Genomic DNA, 23460 nt, shown 5'->3' on the forward strand with positions numbered 1-23460 from the left:
CGGCTAAAAATATTTCATGCGAGCGACGTTGCGTTTTTGAATCACCGTGACACTGCTCAGAGGTTCATTGCCTTTCTGGTCCTTTCATCATATCCTTCTAAAATAATTAGCGTGTAGAAATTACAAGATTAAAGTGATTTTTTTAAACTTTATCTTAGGAACTAGCAAAGTTCCGGGAGTTACTATCACGATGTGTCAAAATTCTGCTTTTAGGGTATAGGGGGTGATTTTCGAAAACTCATTAGATATGAGCATATCATCGAATACTGCATGTTCATAAAATCTAATAATAATAATGTAAGATTTAAATGGTGTAGTAATTAACTACCTAACTTATAAAAGCAATGTAAATATTACACAGCGCGTAAAGTCAGAACAGTGAAAAACTAGACTGATCATCATCGTTTGTTTGATTAAAATGGTACTAAACCAGGCTCAAGGCCGGCTTTACCACACCACTATTAACGAGTATATACGAATCAAGAAAGATGGTTAGTGAATGAAATTATAAAAATCCTTCATATTTCATGAATGTACACACTTATTTGTATGTGAATTTTTTCGTTTCTTTTTTTCATTTTAAAGTACAACTCAAATTGTACATCATCTAACGTGAGAAATAAGAGGTAGCAAAATCCTGATGATGTCTATTAGCGCCGAGGCCTTGAGAGAACGTGGCGAGACTTGTAACAGGAATACTTTTATAGAAAAGAAGCCAGAACTACGAGGAAATACTCGTACATCACGCCCCGAACCTATTTTCTACGTGATGGGTGTGTAGAATGTCCCATTCGAAGGGATAAAAGGACAATGGCTAGTTTCTGCCACGTAGATTGTCAATCAATAGTTAATCAAAGCACTTAACATGATGTAATTGGTGTACTTATCTGATTACAACGTATGATTTTTTCAAGGAGAAGAAGAAGTATTTTTGCTTAGGAATACGTCAGATTTCTGATGAAAACGGGAAAACATAATAAGAGACGCAAAATGGTTCGTCTAATAGGTTACTTGAGAGGGTAAAAGTTAATAATGATAAACTGTTGATTGCCTTTGTACGCCTATTTGTCAAGATGTAATTATTTTATGCACGCTAATTGGAAAGTAAGTTCTTTCGTAGAATATTGTCTTTTACAAGTATATTTTTTCTAGTGTTATAATGAATTTTTTCAATAATGTAAATTTTCACTATTGAATCATCTCTGTCTTTTTTATGTATGAATGTACTAACTATACGTAGAATTTTTTTTACCAGTTATGGACAGTAATTTTTCTCTTATTTTGAAAGTCAAGTGTGCAAAATTTCATCAATAAGTACCAAAATTCTGGGGGTAGAAAAAGGCGATGGTGTAGTTTTTCTAAATCTCATGTGAACAGTGACCTTCCTATAGTTTTGTTTTTATAAAAGAATTTAATCAATATCGGAATAAAAGTGAAGATTTGCATAAAAATAATGCCACCACAAATACTCTTAAATCAATAAGATATATGCTTGATATTTGGTGTCCAAACGAAACTATTTTATTGAAATTATAAAATAAGTGTCACGATTATTCAACAAAATAAATTCAATTCGTACGAGAAGAAAAATACAGTCTGGTTTCAGTTTAATGTAATTTTACACTTCTTTCAGCACGCGTTTGAGATTAAAATTTCTCCAAAAGTCTGGAGGAAAGCTTTTTAATAGATATTAAATAAGCAACTGTCCATTTATCGGTGGGTAAGGGATTTGGGTCGGTGTTGGTAGGCAAAATCGGATAAGTCATGTTTGATAACAACAGAATTTAAGAAAGCATGTGACGTCATCAGTAACAAAAACTCTACATTTTATTCCAGCAGGCAATGTATTTTTATGGCGGCGTCGAGAGACGAGACATTGTTTATTATAAAATTCTACCACTTTTAATATTGAAGAACAGTGGTTAAAATATCAGCAACTCTTCACTACAGATATTGAACTCTACCAAAGTGCAAAAATAGATTCGAGAACCCTCCTGATAAAAAAATGCCAGTCTTCCAAAATCTGAATTACTTCAGAAAAAATTGTGTGATGCCATCAAAATAATGAATAAGAAAAACTCTCGTCTATCACAAAGGTCAACTGTATTGTAATAAAAAAAATTATGCAAGTACAGTAGTTTTATTTAGGTGATCTAAGTCTCAAAATGCCTTTAAAAATAATACACCAATAATAATAATAATACATTCTATTTTCGGCGCCTAAATGATATTTGAATTCTGTTAACACGTTGAAATAACAACAATGAAATCCTTTACTACACAAATTCAAAACACAATACCAGAATGAAATTTAACCCGTGACGTCAGCATCAACAGATTCGGTCGTACCAACCAAACAGGATATTTCAATGTAATGGTGTTTTAAGGTCAAATCAAGGCGTTTACTATGATCTCTTCTTTCGTGTAACAGGCCCTCTCATTTGGAATACTTCCCTCAGCTCTTACTAAACTCCAGAATTTGGCTGAATTTAAACGGGCTTTAAAAACAAAATTATTTAAAAAATCTTACCAATCATAAATCTTAACTTCTTTTGAATATTTTATAAAAAACCATATTCTCAAACTCCCGGTAATTGTTTGGTTTCAGTTGCCTCCTTATTGTACCTTTTTAAAATGTCTGCCCAGAAGATTCTCATTTCTGAGCACAAACTGCCTCCTGTTTTTTATTATGTTTTAGTTTTTATGTTCTTTTTTTGTCCTGTCCTGCTGTTATTTTTATTCTTTTTTTGTCATTGATCTGTATTGGGTAAGGCCACGGAGGAATAATTTTAAGAACATGACCACTCATACTAAATCACCGTTTTTAAGTTTGCTATAGTTAAGCGCACTTGAAGTAAAATAACACTAAACTGCGCTATATAATTTTTTTTTTAATTATGATTATTATTTTATTCACTTACAAAAACGATTTACAGATTCTAAATATATAATAAAACTTATATATTCAGAATCTGCGTTTGTTGATCTATATAAACTTTTTTTTAAGCCATAATATTTTTCAATGGAGTTTCTTATTATAATAACTACATAATAAAACGGATTTGTCAGAAACCAGTTGGCATGAATAATAAATTCAATATAATGTCTAATCATAGATGGCTTCATATGAAAATATATTATACGTATATAATAGTTATAAGAAAATGTGCGTTGTCATTATACATATAATGCTTTATTATACTTGTAAACGGAGTTCAAATACTTTACTCCAAAATGATCTTGAGTGAAAGTAGGAAAGAAATAAAAATGTATTTAAAAACATCGTAAAGATCGCGAAAACCGAATAAAATTGTCTTAAAAATGATATAATTCTCAAGAGTTCGATTTCACAAGTAAGTAGGAAGATGTGGGGTATTTCTTTTGCGAATTCGGAGTGGGGATGGCACCCTTGTTTGTGATTAATCGTTCCGAAAGTGTAACTGTCTACTCGTGCTCCTCCCCCTTCCTTTCCCGCACCACCATTTGACCCCTCCCCCCACATACCCTCTTGTAGATACCACACCGCATACCAACCCGCAATATTCGGAAACACAATGAGGAAATTACAGAAATCGGTTAATCGATTTCCAAAAGGCTCTACGTTCCATTCCAGATGGTCATGTTCTATTCATTTTTATGTCTTCGGATTTCAGAATTGCGCTCGGAAATATGTCATATTTTATTGATACTGATTCGGTACAGTTTTGGGTCCATGAGTCCTTCTGATTTGATCTTAATTAATAATCCGGTATGAAATTATTTTGGATCAATAATTTACCAAGCAAAACGGAGATGAATGGCGTATTCATTTTATTTCCATTCCATAGTTATTAGGTCGACAGTAAAAATATACTAAACATAAAAACGATAACGTAAAAAATTAAAAACCATTAATGAAAAATCCAAATATTGAATTTTGTAAAAAAATATTTGGTAAACTTTCGGGATCCGGATTTTGGTCACGCTTAATATGAATTCTATTTTAAATAAAACATTTTGATTCACATTAATAAAAGGACATATTTGAATTCGGGGTGATGCATTTAAAATTACAATTACCTAAAATGAAAATTCCTAATGCTATAGAAGGAGTTAGAAGAGACTTTATTACCATTTAATCTACGCGTATTAGGTAGGCATTAGTTTGAGGAATTCTGGAAATAATAAACCATTCAGAAGAAATTATACATATCGCTTCACAATTTCGAATCGATTTTAAAAAGTCATAAAGCAAACAAAAAATACAAAATTAAGCTACCCGAGAGCACATAATTATGCGCAGTCATTAATGTTGCTTTATTTGAACATTATCATAGTTTAATATTAAGTGTTTCCAAACATTACTTGTCCTACATTAAAAACATTATCAATTAGTTATAAATCAATTCGAAAACATTATTTCATGTTCATAATAAATTTATTCATCGGAAACGACAAAAAAACTCGCCTTGTTCTCGATCCGTTATTAAAGGAATATTGGTTGATGATCTACATTGATATCACACTGGGAGACTTTACTATGGTCAACAAAAATAATCTATAAGCGGTTAGTTTAGTATTCCAAGAATCGAAATGATTATAAGTTTTACAATACGATTAGGGTAATAGAACGCAATAAAAATGGTTTGTTAAGTTGGTCCGTAAAATTGTTTATTTAAATGTGCTCTAACGATGCATAGTAGAATCTACGAGACGATTGAGTTTAATGTACAAACGAAACCCAAAAATAATATTTGAATTTCAACGTTATACTTCTAGTGAACGTAATCGAGTTACAGCAGATAGATATACAGATATGTTTAAAGACAACACCTTTGAGTCACACTTTACGCAAAAATTATCAAGATCGCATTATAATTCCCTACAATGGTACAAAGATTATATAGGCTTAAAAGGTTTCATGTCATCCACGTATAACACGAAGTAACTATTTTGAAAACATACACAAATGTCACTTATAATTCACGTATTGAATAAGAGTGGTCCAAGATGCGACCCCTGGGTAGCTATCGCAGTCGATTGATAAAGGTTTTATCGATAATGTCGGTAACTTATCGTCGTTGCGAGCTAGATTGCAGGTAGCCAATTAACAAACAACACTTCACAACGACTAATCAATCATTCGACGTGTACTGTTGTTTATTTGTTAGCGATCTCTAGTCGTGCTGGATGCAAAACCATTGACAACGATTTGCCGATTACTGGCATATAATGCTATCCATCTGTAGAGATCACCGTGAATTCTTAGATTTATTCTAGGTCTGTACTCATATCTACATCCGCGTTTTCCAAGTATCGAGGTTCAATACCAACTTCACGGTTGTTGCGCTATTGTTTTTTCTCAACAACACCTCTTATTGCCATAACAATTCCAATATATTATTTATTTACATAAATTATGAATGATCATTAACGTTTATTATTATTTAAAAAAAAGAATAACATTAATGATCGTTTACAAACGTATCTTAATAGTATATACTTTTAACTGCAATGAATAAATACTTCACTAACAGGCATTTAAATGTTATTGTTCAACAATTTTTCAGTTAAAATTCCACGTATTTTCTTATTTTCCTGTATTTTGTCCTTTAGAACCCTAACCTCAACCGATCGCAAACCTTTCTCAAACCAAAGTGTTTCCTTTCAATTTTCCCTCCTAATCTAAACTGTTTTTTCCCTTCAATAATCCATTTGTCAAAATAAATGTTTACTTTCAACGTTTAGGAAAATATGTAGCACAGTTTTTTCTTCAAAATAACATCGCATTTCCCATAAAATACCTCAGGGCTTTTGTTGAAAAAATTGCCTTCTTTTAAAAAAATAATACTGTTTTTCCCAGAAAATTACACCATTTACTGATAAAAATAACAAGGATAATTTCAGGTATTTTTTCTTGGCATGGTAAAAGAAATATGTCAAATATTTGTCCTAATTTTCGTATTCCGTTTATTTACGTAAAGCACAAGAAAAAACTGACAATATGATACTAATTCATTTTTAAATGGTTTTGAATCTATAAGTTATATGAAATCGATTCACTATTTTTCGACGATTGTTTAAAATTCAACTCATGGATTTAGAGGATTTGTATTAAATCAATGATCCGATCGTTTACACATTTTCAGTCACCTCCGAGAGGAGGTTCGCAATGCAATAAAATCGTTCAGAAGGTCATATTTATTTTGATTAGATTTATATTGAAAAACCGACATATACATATATCGTTCACTTCTACCAGTTTCTTATGAAAAATAGTTTATGTAAGAAACTTTTATTTGTATTATTATTGTCTACTTAAAGTTTAATTCGTTTCAATATTTCTATTTTTGATACTGACGATTCGTCGTGGGATTCTAATAAATGATTTATTTAAATGTTCATCCACTTTTTTTATTTTTTTTACCGTTACCTGTGTCAGTCCGTCATGGCTATTTTCAGACTAAAATTGGTAACGATCAAAATTTTATAAAAGATTTAATTATTTTAATAAACCATTTCAGTTGTTTGCAACCTTTTTAGATACTCAGTATCTAGTTCACTATTACCACGGATAATCGTTTGCCATGCTCCGTGCCATATTCAAAATTATCCTACTTAGTGTAAAAAATATGATTCAAAACCAAATATAACAAATTTTGCAGTTGCTCCGTCATGATTGTGTAACTTTTTAATGCGATGATGGCAGATACATCCATTAAATTTGTGCTGCAATAATTTGAGTAAACACATTTAGTTTTTAAATTTGTTGCCAAAGTTATAACTTTTTATCGCCGGCTGGGGGATTTACACTCATGCTGAATGATAATAACTAAATCTTGTTTATTATTATTAATGTCAATGTAGGCACCTATTTACCTGATTTTATAAGTTTTGACAATTTGCATTTACTCTGTAAGTATTGTGTATGAAAACATATGCGTTTTGAAATAAATGTGATCCCAAAAATACATAGTATCCACAAACCTTTTAAAATATACATTGAAATTGTATATTCCCATGGTATGTTTTTTCTTTGTCTAATTACAAGTTTTATTAGAACAGCTGTAGAGAAATTTATAAATGATTATTAAAGTCTAGCAAAAATAATCACCGTAGTACCTAAAATTGGGTATCTAGCATGGTTGATCGATAAAGGTTTTGTCGACCATGTCAGTAACTTTTTATCGTTCCCACGCATGACTGCAGATCGCTAATGAACAAAAAACAGTTCACAATAATTAAGTGTTCTTAATTTATTCGACATGAAATATTGTTTGCACGTTAGCGATTTGCAGTCGTGCAAACGATTACAATTTATCGACATTATCGATAAATTCTTTATCGATCATTCGTGCTAGATAACCTGATGGCATTTGCTGAAAATTGCCGAGAATCGAACCTGCAGCATCCTACTCAATGTTAAATGCTTGGACCACGGAATAATTTATGTGAATTCACAATTTTTTCAAAAAAACAGATATTTTTTAAAACACCTTCAAAGATCTATTCATGATATTTTTACCATATATATCTCGTTATAGAAATATAAATTAAACCTTTTTTAATTAAGAATTACGAACACAAAAAACAATTCCTATTTATTTACTAAAGTTTTATTCTTTAACACTATTCGGGGTCTTAGGATGACAGGGGTCTAACTACAAACACTGGTGTTAAGTTAAGGAGGTAAGTTTAGTTTCGGTAATGCGATAATAATATTTTTTAGTGACGTATCTCTCGTACATACAGCCGTTTAAAAGATGCAGTTGAGCATGTCAGTAGGGCATATGAGCATTCCAATATTAATTTGCATTTATCTCAAAGCGAGGTTTTTTTAGATATATGTGATCCCAAACTCCCAAAATTATCTGTCTCAAACTTTAGACAATCCAGCAACGAAGTTGTTCTTATCTATACAGAATTCGGGGTCCCTACCTAGACACAGAGAATTCTCTGGAAATTCAGAGATATGTAGTTTCGGAATACTGTTCTCTTGGGTAAATGCAGTCTGTATTACAGACTCCCAATTTCTATGTTCGATCAAAAAGGTCCAAGAGAAAATAATACGACGAAAATGGTTAATGATAAATCGGAAATTTCCTCTGTAGCATCTGCCCACCATTTTCAATTTCGGTTATTCATTGTACGAACCATCGACACGGATTTAAAGAGCAACCGAAATAACTGCAATTTAACGTCAGCACTTACATTGACATAATATCTAATTTATTTTTATATATTTAGTGAATAAACAGAACTAAAAATATATAAAATGTCAAACCCATTCTCTGAGTCATGATTTAAAAAGAATCTCTTGCATTTATTTATTCAAGCCAAATGTTTATTTATATTTTACAAAATTCTCCACCTTATTATTCCTGCAATTTTAATCTAAACAAACTGATCAAACCGTATCTTCAGGGGTCCTAATTCTTCTCACAAGTTTGGCTAATTTATTAATAATAAATATAATTCATTAAATAATGTTTGCAACTGCTGCAATTTCTCGCCGTTAATAGAACAGAACTATATAATAATACCCTTTTTATTAACATCATAACAAGCGGATAGGGCAGTTATGTAACAGTAATCACGTTGAATTCTAAATAAATAGGCCGAACATCATCTAGTCGATAGTTGTCTTCTTCGGAAAACTATTTCGTCCACACATAGCTCCTATTGCTCTAATTGCCCAGTAAGATATCACCTTCAAAATGATGGTGTTTCATAGCCTGTTGAGTCTGCTTATAGTAACATTTGTAAGCCACTGGGATGAAGCATCGGCTGTTGAGATTGGCAAGAAGGACTGGTGGCAGACGACCGTGTTCTATCAGATCTACCCGAGGTCCTACAAAGATAGTGACAATGATGGCATTGGAGACCTGAATGGTAAGGTGGTATTTTATTAAAAATTTCACATATTTTTGCTTTGATTAGGAAGGCAGCAGAATCTTTCCATTTCATACATGGCCATTGTAAAACCATAGATTAAATAAATTCGAAGACAGGTTATAGTCGTACTTATTGGACAAAAAATATGGCATGTTCTTGTTTTATCCTTCATAGCCAAAATGAAATGAATAAGAAAAGGATGGCAATTCAGAGAATATGTGTGAGCGGATGAAATTGCAGTACAACGGTGCGCGCATCTCTTGATGTTTATCAAACAACAAACAAGGATCGCAATTCAAAGAATGGATCAAATATATGTATAATCGGCAACCCGCCCCCTTCCTTCGTCCTTCCTACACTTATGTGTCACTGCGTTCCCTATCTCGCTTTTTACTGAGTTTTACACTAACGGTTTTTTTTGTAACCAAAAGCAGTGGCGACTCTTGTCTTTTGAATGTGATACAGTGCTAAGTTTGAAAAATTCGACATCATTTATGTTCTTTAGTCCAAAACGACTTTTTTGTTTCAAGATTAACAGGAAATTTCAGTTTGCCCGTACGCCGCACGGATTTCATGAAAATCTTTTTGAAAGATCTTTGAAAGACGTTTTCAGCTTCAAAAACATAATTAATGCCATTTTTTGCAATATTTACAATAGCACACACAGAAGTCTCAAGCCGACACTGGCCAAAAGCCTTGAATAATTATATGTATTTAAATTAAAGTGATTTGTGTGTGTTTAAGAATGGAAAGAAATTAAATCGGATTTGTTTTTTGCTGATGAGCTACGTTCTTATGCAGCTGGTAACAGCTTGTCTGACGAACAAACTTATATGCGATACTAAGTATGTCCACTGAACCTAGTTCGGTGCAACCACGCGCGTCGTCTCAGTAAACTATCTTTTCTTTTAATTTATCTAAGTTTCAGACTCGAATTTGTTTTGTTGGATTCATGCTTGTATAACACAGAAGTTTAAAAATAGCACTATAGAGATATCGACACTATACACGGGCAGTAAGAAAATTATCATATTTCAACGAGGCACTTTTCGTGTAACTTTTAAAACTTTGTTATTTTAATATTTTAGTACTTACCTAGGCGATTCACACCAACAGCGGTTTCATTATACGTTTAAACTCATTACCACTTAACAAGTGTGGAGCATAACAATTTACTATTGTAACATCTATTAAAATTGCGAGCGGGAAATTGCAAACAAGATAATACGTACTTTGGCATTGACTAATATGGGTTTCATGTTAGAATGGGCATAACGAAATCTAGCTGTTTTTCAGGAAATTTTACAACGCAATCACTTCGAAAAATTATTTTAGACCATTTTTTAACTCACCTATATCATAAAATTCTAAATCTGCTGATTAACGAGTACAGCACCTTTGAGGTGATTTTTCACCAAAACGGCGCTATATAAATTAGCCAAATATCATTAATAATTTTAGGCTCATTTATTTTAGTAGCTAAGGCAATATTCCCAACAGAGATAACATGTTCTGAATTAAAAGGAGTATAAAGGGAATTTTTGCGGTTTGGCAGAACTGGCAGTAATATGTGACGTATTTTAAGTGGATTTAAAATATAATCAAATGTGGTGGAGTCAGAGTGGAAGATACTATTAGTATCGCCCTGGTGTAAAACCAGCATTCAGAAATGAAACTTTTCTTTAAATGGCTTTGGCTGTGTTGAGTGTATAGCCAGGTACTTCCCCACCTTCCTCTTTACTATCTCCTTCCGCTCCCCATTACTTTCAGCCTCACAGCATACCCCAATTGGAGATGCCACAGTCTCAGTGGTTCCAGATGCTTGGGAGCAGTCGGGACTTTTGTGCTGTTCTACATAAAAATATATATTTTTATTTGTTCTTCCTAGTCAATAATACTATATTGTGATATGGATTTGACAACTGCATAGAACACTATTTTGAGGTTTTCTAGTCTAAGAATATTTTATAAATATTCAAACACATTTCCGTAATCGTTTGACAAGTTCACAAACACATGTATTACGTTTAAATAAAATAAATAAAAACAAAAATGTATATATAAATATACATGCCAAGATATATAATTTTGGGTTACCGGATAACTCATAAAAATGATAATTCATCACATCTTTAAAAAGTCATGGAAATTGATGAAACAAAAAAATTATTAACTGGGTTAAGTAGGTACGGTTAGGTTAGATTAGGTTTAATTCTTTTTTATCGTTTCTAATGACATCACTTTTTAAGTGTGTTGAATTGTCACTGTGTTGAGTTATCATGGAACCATAATTTTGAATGTTTGACTAAGTACAGGGTTTTTTCATAAGAGGTGTTATTTTGATATTCAATCGTAAAAGATCAATGGTTTCGTTGCTTGTGTGGCACGTAACGCCGTCTTGTTGAAAGTAAACGTTGTCCAAATCAATACCATACAATTTCGGCCATAAAAAATCATTAATCATCTCTCAATAGCGCATTCCATTCATCGTAATGTTGCTCCAGCCTCATTTTCAAAAAAGTAAAGTCCAATGACTCCGCCGGACCATAAACCGCACCAAACAGTCACACATTGAGGATAGAAAGGCTTTTCAACAATAATTCTTGGGTTTTCCGAGCCTCAGATGCGACAATTTTGCTTGTTGACGAAGCTACCGAGGTGGAATTGGGCATCATCACTCGCAGATGATTTGCGTTTGATTCACTCAAGTTAATTTTAATAATTTCAATGCGTTGTTGAAACGTATATCGTTTCATTTTTATTAATGGCGTAGTTTTTACTTGTCAAATGTCAAAAATAACAGCTTCAAAAGTAACATCTACCGAAATAGCGGGCTATTCAAAATAACACCTCTTATTGGAAAACCTGTATCTACATGCACGATTAAATAGGACGATGTTTGATTGCAATTAGTTATGCTACTGGTGAATTGTAATTTTTAATTCTGGTTTTGATTGAAATTTATTGACAGAGAATTAGTTAAATTTTGCTTTTTTCGGTGTGAAGAGAGAAGAGGAGATTTTCATCAAACCAGTTTCTTAATATCAGTATTTGCTAAATTATTAATGGTATTCCTGTCAGTACCTTTAATTATTATAACAGTGTCATCAGCGTAAGCTATTATTTTTTCCGTTTAGCTTTATTATGAAAATGAATTTTATATATTTTTTTAAAATTCACTATTCAGGAATAAGGAACAATTTGCAACATTTCGTGAACGCGGGCATTGGTGCAGTATGGCTTTCTCCCATTTTCAAATCGCCCATGGTTGACTTTGGTTACGACATCAGTGACTACAGGCAAATCGACCCAACTTATGGAAGCATGAAGGACTTCGAAGATCTCGTCACCAGGGCCCATGACTTAGGTAACACTTATAGAATCAGTTTATGATCTCGTCATAAAGAAGATGAAATCATTAAAACTTTTAATTATTTTGATGTTTTTCAAGGTTTGAAGGTGATCTTGGATTTCGTTCCGAATCATTGCAGTAATGAGTCTGAATATTTTAAACTTTCGTTAAACAAGACTGAGGGTTATGAAGATTTCTTTATCTGGGACGACGGACTTCTAGACCCTAATGATAATAAGACAAGGTTACCTCCTAGTAACTGGGTAAGTGAAATGTTTTTCTGTGATCTAATTCAAGTTGACTTCAGATCATAGAAATACAAACCGTAACGTAGCAAAACTATTTTTTTTCAATTACCTATTCTAATCATATATCAAGGCGCGTCAAGAAAAATCACACATCTTGAAAAATATCTCACAAGAGGGCCCCTGTCTGTGTAGTGTAAAGGGAGGGGAACTATGTTGCCACCCGTTTGGGCAGTGTTGTGAGAAGGGTTAAGGTAGGAGCTGTAGGAAGGGAATTAATTAATGTCTTGAAGAAGCCCATATTATATGTAGGAGGTAAAACACATTCCAATAGCTCGTTTTACATGCGAGCCGTCTATAAACGACTCGTTCTTTGAAACCAACATCAACTGTAAACGGGTGATTTGCTCGTTTACGTCGAGTTTCACGCACGTGCACCGGTGCACTGGAGATCAATGCTGCTAGCTCCTTAGCCTCCTATTAAAATCCATGCAGAACAGACTCAGCATGCCCACTTTGCAGATAACAATTAGTCTGCTACAAGGATAAACGAAGGCGGCAATTTTTTTTGACAACTTATTGGTCAGCAAATGTATGATGCGTTCATCTATTTAAGGAAATCTTTTGTCACCAGGTCAGCCAATTCCAAGGAAGTGCCTGGGAATGGAGTGAACAGCGCGGCCAATACTATCTTCATCAGTTTTCCGTCTCCCAGGTGGACTTCAACTTCAGGAACCCGAAAGTCCTCGCCGAATTGAAGAGCATCATGAAATTCTACCTTGACAAAGGCGTGGACGGTTTCAGGATAGACGCCCTTCCTTACCTGGTGGAGGCTTCCAAAGCACAAAACGGCGGAAAGTACCCGGACGATCCACTGAGTGGAGCACCTGGGTTTGGACCAAACGAGCTTGGCTACACTGTCCCTATCTACAGCAAGGATTTAGATGAAACTTATGACATTATTTACGATTGGAGAGCTTTTTTGGACGATTATGCTAAAAAAGATGGAGTCACCAGGTATTTAATCATAAATTATAATTTTCAAACAGTATTTTTTTCTAATCATGAATGATAATATTAACAGCTGAACTCAGGACTTAAGCTTAGATTTGCTTTAGAAAAAGCTTAGAACAAAGTCCCGGCAGGGCTAAGGACCAAGGTCCAATTCATTTGTTCTATGATGAAATATTACAATTAGAAGTTTTACTCAATAAGTTGTACAACTTAAAAAAAAATAGTTTTTTTTTTGTTTCAATTTTTGACAGATCTAAATCTGATTCACTAATGATTTTTTAAGTTTACTAACCGTGTACATTCCGAAGGTAATTCAGATGGTCTAGAATAATTATTTTTCTACATTAAATATTACAAAATAATTGATTTTGAAAAGCAATGAATGATCTTGAGGCAAATCTATATGTATAAATTAATGTTTGTTTGTTTGTTCCGTATAGACTCGAAAACTACTGGAACGATTTTGTTAAAAATCTCAAAGATTCTTTTTATTGTCAAGAATGTTTAGAGAGTGGTTCAAATGGTAGAATAAGTCGGGGATGTCCGAGGAAGACATGAATCAAATAATTATTTGTGGTAAAATGAGACTAGGTGATGAACGAAGAAGGAGGCGTAAGGAGAACGTATGACTTGGAATTGAATGGTTGAAGTGGTCAAGGACCCCTGACGAAGACAAGTGAAACAAATGCTTATTACAATAATATTATTCTCAGCTTGAAAATGCACCCAGTTGTCAGGTATTTTTCTAACACACAAAAATTCACAACCTCAAAACTTTACCCTAAACCATTTATTTATTTATATTATATTTACTCAAGTCCCCGAGCAAAGCCGCGTACACTTTGCTAGTATTTTATAAAACTTTCAGCTTCACAAATCCTATAATTATAATATCCCGTCATTTTTTACTAGTCTGCGCTACTTAATAATAAAAATATTTTTTTATTACTCCAGAATGTAGGAATAGTGCAACCCCACACATCCTAAATAGTTTTTATGAAGAAATTAAAAATTTAATTCTAAACTACATCTTTACAGCTGAGAAAATTTAAGGCGATGCCATACGTAGTAATGCAAAATCATGTGTTTTTGGTTTGATAATTTGGTCGCCTAAAAACGTTTCAGATATTTGGCCTACTCGCCTTTGAAATAATCGAGTATTTTTTAGATAAGTCTTTTTATAAGCCCAGAAAAAAATAATGTAAAGGCCTATGAAAACTGCTTTAAAGTTCAAAATCTCCTACTTACGAACCCATTTTCGGTTATGATTTTATTGTATAATGTGGGAAATTAAGTTATTTATAAAATGATCGAAAAATAAATAAATGTTTATGCCTGAAAATCCACAAAATAAAATAAAAGGTACTTTTTGGCCATGTTCCATAAATCAAAACAGGCGGATGGTATTAAGCGGGAATTTAAACCTTATCGCCATCTACGTAAGGATTGTTATTGATAGTGGCTCAATTTAAAATATTACACGACGTAGTGCATCGCCTTAAGGGTTTTATCAGTTGTGTAGGATTTGAAACACGTTTATTAGTAAGGCTCTGATTCTATGTGTCAGTGCTTTGTAAATGGCAATTAAAAACCATATATTTAATGAATATAAGTATTTATGTTTGATAAATAAAGATTGTAAATATATATTATATTATAATATACAGAAGTAATTACATAAATTTAATAATTCATTAATTAAATATAACTAAAGTGTAATAATATCGCTACAATCTTCTCAACACATTTAGGTCTTCCATCTATTTCTCATTCTTGATAGTTTATCCGAGGTAACCAAAAATAAGTAGATATAAAGTAACGTCTATTTTCTGATACCTTGCTTTAATCTATACGTGGGTAGGTAAGTATGAAAATTTAACTTGTTTTATAATTTAACGCTTTTCAGTTACTACAATGGATCTGTCGAAAATAATAAGCAATTTTAAGCAGAGGAAAATCCAAGAAATTTCTGACTAAAAGCTTCTCTTGATTTTTTTGTAATTTTAATGATGTTGAATTTACAGAAGGTATCACGTTCAATTCAGAAAATGATTGGGAATGAAATCTTTTGTTTCAGAGTAATGATGACAGAAGGATACGCCAATATTACAAGGACGATGAAGTACTACGGCACAGGCAAACGGGAAGGATCTAATTTTCCATTCAACTTTGATTTAATAACCGATGTTAACGGAAAATCTAGTGGCAGGGATATGGTGTATACTCTCCTGAGGTGGCTTACTTATTTGCCAGTGAACAAAACTGCTAACTGGGTGGTAAGTTGTCATAAATATACAATAATATCTAATATATATATATATAGATATAGATGGGGAATTTCCCTCAAGCCACCGTAATTCAAGTGTTAAATATGTTATAATTTAGATGCATTTTATATCTTGTAATTCATTTTATATCTTGTAATTCATTTTATATCTTGTAATTCATTTTATATTTTGTAATTCATTTTATATCTTGTAATTCACGGAGAAAACTTATTGATATGAAATATTGTTCATTTATTAAGAATCTGATCAAATTATTCGTCTTTCTGTTCAAAACGGGACTAGAGGCCTAAAACGAATGATTTGACAAATTTCATAACAAACTGTGAGTAAAGCACGAATATGTTACGAGTCGGAACACGTGTTTTTCAAATATATTTGTTCGGAAAAAGCCACCTGCGTTGAACACGTGTTCAGATATATTGTGAATTGTTAATATTTTATAAGGGAATAGTCATACAGTCAGATTTTAACAATATATTGATAATAAAAGCCGCACAAATTTTTCTCCCGTGTATTATGTTTTCTCTTATGGCAGACAGAGTATTACACTCTGTTCTCTGTTTCTCTTTTCAACTGAATTAAACACACATTAGTCTTATAATTATTTTATTAATATTACAACAAAGTGTTTGCTTCTCTCTGCACGATAAAATAGAAGGTTCGTCGCTAGAACAACGAGCCGGTTCAGTAATAATATTCTGTGCAATAACTGGCACTTCCTATTATGTTGTTTATATTTCTTGACGCTAGAGGCTATCTTCATTTACGTAAATGATAATCTTGTCAAATAATTCACATGAAGGTGTTGGTGTCAATTCTTAAATTAATATTGTTGAAATGTTTTCTAGAATACAGTCAAATGAAAGTCTCTGGCGACGAGAAATTTTATTGTGAAATTGGCATTTATTCCTCAAATTTTAAAAGTTATCTAATTTTATAAATATTTCGAATAACTTTGTAAATACCGCTATTTTATCAAAAAATGGATTGACATGTTTCAAAACCAATGGTTTCATCGTCAAATAAAATTTTAAAAAAAATCAATTTCAAAGACAATTACAACTTTTGAAGGTTATGCCAATTAAATAAAAAGATAATAACAAAGAAACAGAACAAAAAGAAAAGAAAAGAAAAAAAACGGTCTCAACTGGGAAATGAACCCAGGATGTCTATCTTACCGGGACAACATCTTAAACCACTCGACCATTGGGACCTAATTATTATACTTCATTTCTCAAATTCAGAATTAACAATATTATCTAAGAACTAATTTTTCCAATATTTTTGGCAGCTATCTTTTTTGAATGATTACAAAGTTCTAAAGAGCTGGTTTGTAATCTAGAAAGTGTCTCGGATAAATAATTATTAAAATAAATTGTTTAGAATTAAGAGCTTGAAATGTTTTTCTTTCATAAATATATTTTTGTATTAAAATGATCTTTCAGAGCTCTTCACCTAAATTTTCCTCAAATACACCCTTAAAACATTATCTTATAGCGAATTACAAATTAAATATTTTTACGATACAAAATACTTAGCTGGAAACCAAAAGAAAAACAATTTTCTCGTCGATTAATTTCACAACAATGTTTCCGCCTTTCCCGGAAGCTGTTCTCCAAATGAAAACCTCGTGGAGACAGTCGGAGTTTTATGGTGTTACGGTCGATTGATATTGTATAAAAGTTTCTTACGAATTGCGGAATTCTGAAAGTTTTAACGCGTTATTTTGTAATTACGGAGACTACAAGATGGCCCGAACAACACAATATAACAACAGGTTGGATAAATCCAAGGAGAATAAGCCAATGATGCTTTTAATTAGAAATGTTTGTTTTATCTGGGGAATTCTTACGTGGGGGAAATATCTTAATTTATAAATTGGTCACTTGGAAAGAGGGTTTGACAGTACAGTAGTTAATTAATTAACAGCATCATTTTAAAAAGGATTGTTCCTAAATTACAGTTAGTTTTAGTTGACGACCTCCTTTGGTCGAGGGGTTAGACTCTCGAATAGCAATCCGTAAGTCGTGAGCTCAAATCCCGCCAAATGATATTTGATTGGTATGTGTTATTTCAAAATTTATTGAAATTCTGACGCCGACATTCGTCAATGTAAAGTTGTTCAGTTCGCAGTACCTACTCCGCCGCGCAAGTAAAAAGTCGTTTTATGGGTTACTGTTATTATAATATGTAATTTTTTTTACCAATCTTTGATTTTTCTCTTCATATTCATACGTACCTATAGTTAGTAATCCATAATTATTTTTTTCTAATTAAATATATATTTTTTTAAATTTAATAAAGCTCAAAAACACATTAGAGAGAACTCAAATAAACTTAATGGGTATTTGTATAAAAAGCTCAATAAAAATTACCTACCAATAACTGAGCTTATTTGGGACAAAATTTTTAAGCCCAATGTGTTCAAATTAATCGGAATCCACTGTACATCACATGCGTTTGAAGTTTACGGTAACGCGAATTAAAATGGAGAGATCTATGCCACTCAAAGAATTTTATTTTGATTTTTTTATGAATACATGATATTTGACATAGACATTTACAGACAATCTCAATAAATAAAAATCACGTGTCACTTTGTTCGTACACGCTAATCTCCGAAACCGCCCAACCGATAACAATGAGTTTATTTATTTATAAGAAGGTCTGTGGCAGGACAACGTTTTATATTATAAAATGCATTCCAAAAGTTTGAGCTAAATTCAAACTGATTTCTAATCTTAATATCTTAAAATTCAGGCTGTGTATGTTTGTGCTCGCAAAACTCGAGAAGTAATCGACCGATATTGCTGAAAATTTCTAAGTTTGTTGTTAATAGTACCAGAAGTATTTCGAAATGTTTAAATGGTAGAATAAGTCGGGGACACCCGAGGAATACTTAACGCAATGTCTCTGCACCGTAACGAGATTCGAAGTCAAATTAATGTAAATGTAATGTAGTTTTTTCACAATAACATTGTAGTGAATGGTGGAAGAAGTCGGAGGTGCCCAAAAATACATTAGCAAAAACAAAGCATTGCGGAGATCTACTAGTAAATAAATATATATTTACTAATTAAATCACCACACTAAGCGACCGCCAATGAAATTCTCCAACGGAATGCCCTACACTCCCCACATTTCTCATATAACGTCCAAAGTCCTTTCATTCTGCTAGAAAACATTTCACAACTAAATGTCGTACAATAAAATTAGTTATACTGTCTGTTTTGATCTCTTCAACACAAAAACAATTAGATAAAGGTCGACCAACATACAGTTCCTAAGCGTTCAGAATTGAGCCAATTTATGAATCGTACAAAATCTCCACGACTGTGAGAGAGCGAACCACTCTCAAAATAAGAATGGTGGATGGAAAATGTATGTATTTATTAAAGCCTATAAATGATTCCTTTTCTTTTTAGCATTATGTACCAAATACAATAATTTTTTTTTAACTCTGTGGATATTATAAATCTGAATGGATTTTATCTGTAATAGATCCTTGTTTTTTCACATGATTTAGGCTTTCCGAAACGCTGCGAACTATAATTTGTTATAGGGCGAGTGCAATGAAGGTAGGCACTTAAAATAAAACTTTTAAATGACATTTGTTTTGATAGTGTATTTTCTCTATAGTATAATCCCTTTCTACAACCCCTACCTTATCCCACCTCAGAAAGCTGCCCAACTGGGTGGAGATGTAGTCCCCCTATCTTTACACTGTACAGACAGGGGCGCTCTTGTGAGGTGTCACTTACGAGAATTAAACTTAAAAGCAGTACTCGGTCGTACGTTGAAGCTAGCTTGTTGTTTAGTTGATGTAAGTAGGTATAATTTGGCGTGTACACTAAGGACGGGTTGTTTCACAGAAATTCAAATATTACTTTGACATCAAATAGCCATTCAGCGCCATTATGTTTTTTAGACAGTTGAAAGGTTCCCGTTAAATACATATTTTAATTACCTTTCAGCTTTTTAAAAATTGTAATCAGCAGAAGAGAACAAATACGTTCGTTTTCGTACGAAAAAAGATCTCTAGTGGTACGTTGCAGCTTGCTTAGTAATCCTCCAGTGTTGCTCGACTGTAAAGAATATAACTTAGCTTATTTAATTTCAGCTCGGCAACCACGACAACCTCCGTATGGCTTCGCGCTTCGGACCGCAGTACGTGGACGGACTGAACATGCTGGACATGATCCTGCCCGGAGTGGCCATCACCTACCAGGGGGACGAGATCGGGATGCCGGACGGCTATGTCAGCTACAAGGACACAGTGGACGTGTCGGGCTGCACCGCTGGCCCGGATGACTACACCAAGTTTTCTAGGTAATTGTTTTGTTAAAACGCTGAACAAAACCTCAAGGGCGCTGTGTTGAGTGCTGGGAATTAATTATCAGTGCCTCGGCACCTTGTCAAGTCAACGCCCGGGTGGAGTACTCCGGGCTAGATTAATTATTATAGTGAAGATATGTTTCTGATACAACGCATTGGTTTCACTGAACTAGGCTCAGTAGACATACTTAGCCCGTTCATATACAAATACTTTGAATAGCTATTCTTTTCATAAGTGGTGTTACTTTTTTTTATTACTATGAATACAATGTTTATTATCACGGCATCGGTTTATGCAAAAAATTTTACAGTCTCCTAACATTCGGTAGATAAATTTCTTCTTTTGAAAGTCAACGATCCTGAGGCAAATATTTTTTATAGATACCAGTTTCATAAATCCTACAATAAAGATATCCAGTAAAATGTAAAAAAAAAATATTTTTGAAAGTTTGTCTTCTAACTTAATAAAAGTATTGTATTTTTTTGCAATGAAAATAGTTTTCAAAGCTTGCTTTTTTTAAAGCCAGCCAAATATACAAAACCAAAAGGACTAATGGCTTTATAAACATTTCAGGGATCCTGCCCGCACCCCCTTCCAGTGGAACAACTTCACCAACGCCGGTTTCTCCAACGCCACAACAACCTGGCTCCCAGTTGGCCAAAGCTACACCACCTTGAACCTCGCTGCTCAGATGGCCGCCCAGAAGAGCCACTTCAAGGTCTTCCAGAAGATGGTCCAGGCCAGGAAACAGCCCACTCTCCAGGATGGAGATTGGAACATCAAACCACTCTCGGACGCAGTGTTTGTAGTCCTTAGGTAAAGCGTTTTTATTTCTCATTCATTTGACATTCAAATGAATATACCAGGAACACATTTTTTAAAAATAGATTTCACTAAAAAAATCTGTGGCCCCATTCCATTTTCACTTTTTCCTCTTTTTCTTCTGATTGAAATTTTTTATCTTGATTTGATTTTCAATTCATTTTGCTTTTCTGTTTGCACTTAAATATTTATTGACGGAGATTGGAACATCTAACAACTCTCGGACGCTATATTTGAAGTCCTTAGGTAAAGGGTTTATATTTCTCTATCATTTGACATTCAAATGAATATCACAGACAAATTTTCTTAAAAATACTCTTTTACCAAATTTTGTGGCCCATTCCTACTTTTAGTTCATATTTTCTTATCGTAGGAAAATTCTCTTATACTATTTGATTTAGAATTTATTTTTTTTTGTCTCTCACTTCAATAATTAAAGAAATTATTTGAGTTCGAATTTTTACGAGTTCTTTTAGGATTTTTAAACTGACACAATTTCATATATGATATTAATAAATCGATGATAAAAGGGTCACACAGTAAAGAAGTTAAATCGACCAAGTATTATCTATCTATAATATATAAAATATTTAATATTTATATATAATATTATAATATTTAAAAATCACTAATATTGTCTTCAATATTTAAATATTACAATTTGAGGTTTTACTCAATAAAAAATATTCCGAAAAATAATATAATATATAAGTTAACCCATTCATTTCCATCTCCCAATACCCAAGAATTGAAAACGTTCAAAGCCTCGTGTATTTTTTTCCATTACAGAACTCTACAAAACTACGATTCTTACGCACTGGTATTTAACTTTGGAAGTGGAACTGAAACAGCTGACTTAAGCCAATTTACACAACTTGCCAATAACGTGACCGTCTATGCTTCCAGCGTGAACTCAACGAAAGTAGCTGGGTAAGGATTTTTTTTTACATATGCACGAAATTTTGTATCCTATTGCGAGGTCTGTATTCTCTCACACCGTCTTTAGCAAATTTCACAACATAATTTGAATGTTTGTTTTCTATTTTTCAGATCAACCCTCAACACTAACTCTATTCTTCTAAACAGTGGAGAAGCAGTCGTTGTCACCTCTGGTTATGTGAAATATCAATAGTGTTAAATAAATTCAATCACAAAGAGTGTTGTCATCGAATCCTAGGAAAAAAATAAAAATATTATTGTTTGACAAAGTTCTGGAGTTTTAACATAAATTCTAATTTTTTCTGATGCAAATCCATGTTCCTTTACTTTTATCCGTTAGTTTTAAAATACAGCTTTTCAATTATACAAGAATCAAATGTAAGTATTCTCACATTCATAATTTGAGATAGATTTTTTATACATATATGATTACTTTTATAGTATTGAGAAGCCATTAGTATGGTAAATTAAGCTGGTTATAAAAATACAAAGACCCTCCACGGAGCATCCTAAAAGATGACATAGGCACTGAAAATTATTTTCCTTATGGCCTCTTGTGTACGTTTAATGTAAAAAAATACCGCCCTATTATTAAATTACATATAGATTGCAAATTATGTAAAAACTTTTTAAGGCGATGCTCTACGTCGTGTAATATTTTAAATTGAGCCGCTATCAATAACAACCGTTACGTAGATGGCGATAAGGTTTAAACTCCCGCTTAACACCATCCGCCTGTTTTGATTTATGCAAGAAAAAAACATGGCCAAAAATGCCTTTTATGATATTTTGTGGATATTCAGGCATAAATATTTAATTTTTTTTCGACCATTTATAAATAAGTTAATTTGCCACATTATACAATAAAATTATAACCGAAAATGGGTTTGTAAGTAAGAGATTTTTAACTTTAATGCAGTTTTCATAGGCCTTATACATTATTTTTTTCTGGGCTTACAAAAAGATTTATCTAAAAAATACTCGATTATTTCAAAGGCCAAGATGTATTGTACTCGCATTATTTAATTAAATCATCTGAAACATTTCTAGGCGACCAAATTTTCAAACCAAAAACGCATGATTTTGCATTACTGCGTATGGCATCGCTTTAAATATAAAATTAACAGTAAGCACCAGATTTTATTATTTCTCGAGTGAATCAATCTAAAATATCTGAGATTTTTTAGTAATACCACTATCGGAATTGATTAAAATATGCCACGCGGAAAGAATCATTTTCTATGTCTGCTAGAGAAAATTTGATCTTGAGTCCGTCCAATACACCGGGACCCTGTGCCGAATATTTTTATACGTGCCTTCTTTACTTATGTCGTTAAGAATTCGAGTTTATTTTTGAATCTAAATATTTGGACTCTTACCGTCGTGTGTACATAAGCCCTTCATTCAGACCATAAAATGGTTTTCATTCCGGCTGGATGTCTACTAATATTTATTTGTCTTAAAGACTCTTCTTAAAGAAGTTTACGAAGTTAGTTTGTTATGTAAATGCATTTCATTTCATGGTGTATGGATTCAAAGCCACACAGGCATACATAAGGATGAACTGATGGCTGAAGCTATTTATAAATT

The 23460-nt window shown here is 32.7% G+C and overlaps 2 protein-coding genes across 2 annotated transcripts in view; one reads left to right on the forward strand and one right to left on the reverse strand.

Annotated features, from left to right (window-relative positions):
• Positions 1-23460, reverse strand: part of loaf (low-density lipoprotein receptor domain containing lost and found) — a 227141-nt gene that overhangs the window by 149785 nt on the left and 53896 nt on the right. The window lies entirely within an intron of this gene.
• Positions 8697-22063, forward strand: LOC149424723 (maltase 2-like). Its single transcript, XM_089631013.1, has 9 exons — positions 8697-8871; positions 12062-12241; positions 12326-12489; positions 13106-13488; positions 15563-15761; positions 19894-20102; positions 20683-20925; positions 21721-21861; positions 21982-22063. Exons 1-9 carry the CDS (start codon positions 8697-8699, stop codon positions 22061-22063), a joined length of 1776 nt encoding a protein of 591 aa, XP_089487139.1.

This window comes from Hesperophylax consimilis, chromosome 4 (assembly GCF_061612785.1).
Source record: "Hesperophylax consimilis isolate HC1 chromosome 4, BYU_Hcon_1.0, whole genome shotgun sequence".
Lineage (NCBI taxonomy): Eukaryota > Metazoa > Arthropoda > Insecta > Trichoptera > Limnephilidae > Hesperophylax > Hesperophylax consimilis.

Excerpts from the sequence above, each read along its gene's own strand:
- LOC149424723 (XM_089631013.1), top strand. The coding sequence starts at position 8,697 with ATGATGGTGTTTCATAGCCTGTTGAGTCTGCTTATAGTAACATTTGTA. Across the intron at positions 12,490-13,105 it reads GGTTACCTCCTAGTAACTGG|GTCAGCCAATTCCAAGGAAG; the intron begins GTAAGTGAAATG and ends TTTTGTCACCAG. Across the intron at positions 15,762-19,893 it reads ACAAAACTGCTAACTGGGTG|CTCGGCAACCACGACAACCT; the intron begins GTAAGTTGTCAT and ends ATTTAATTTCAG.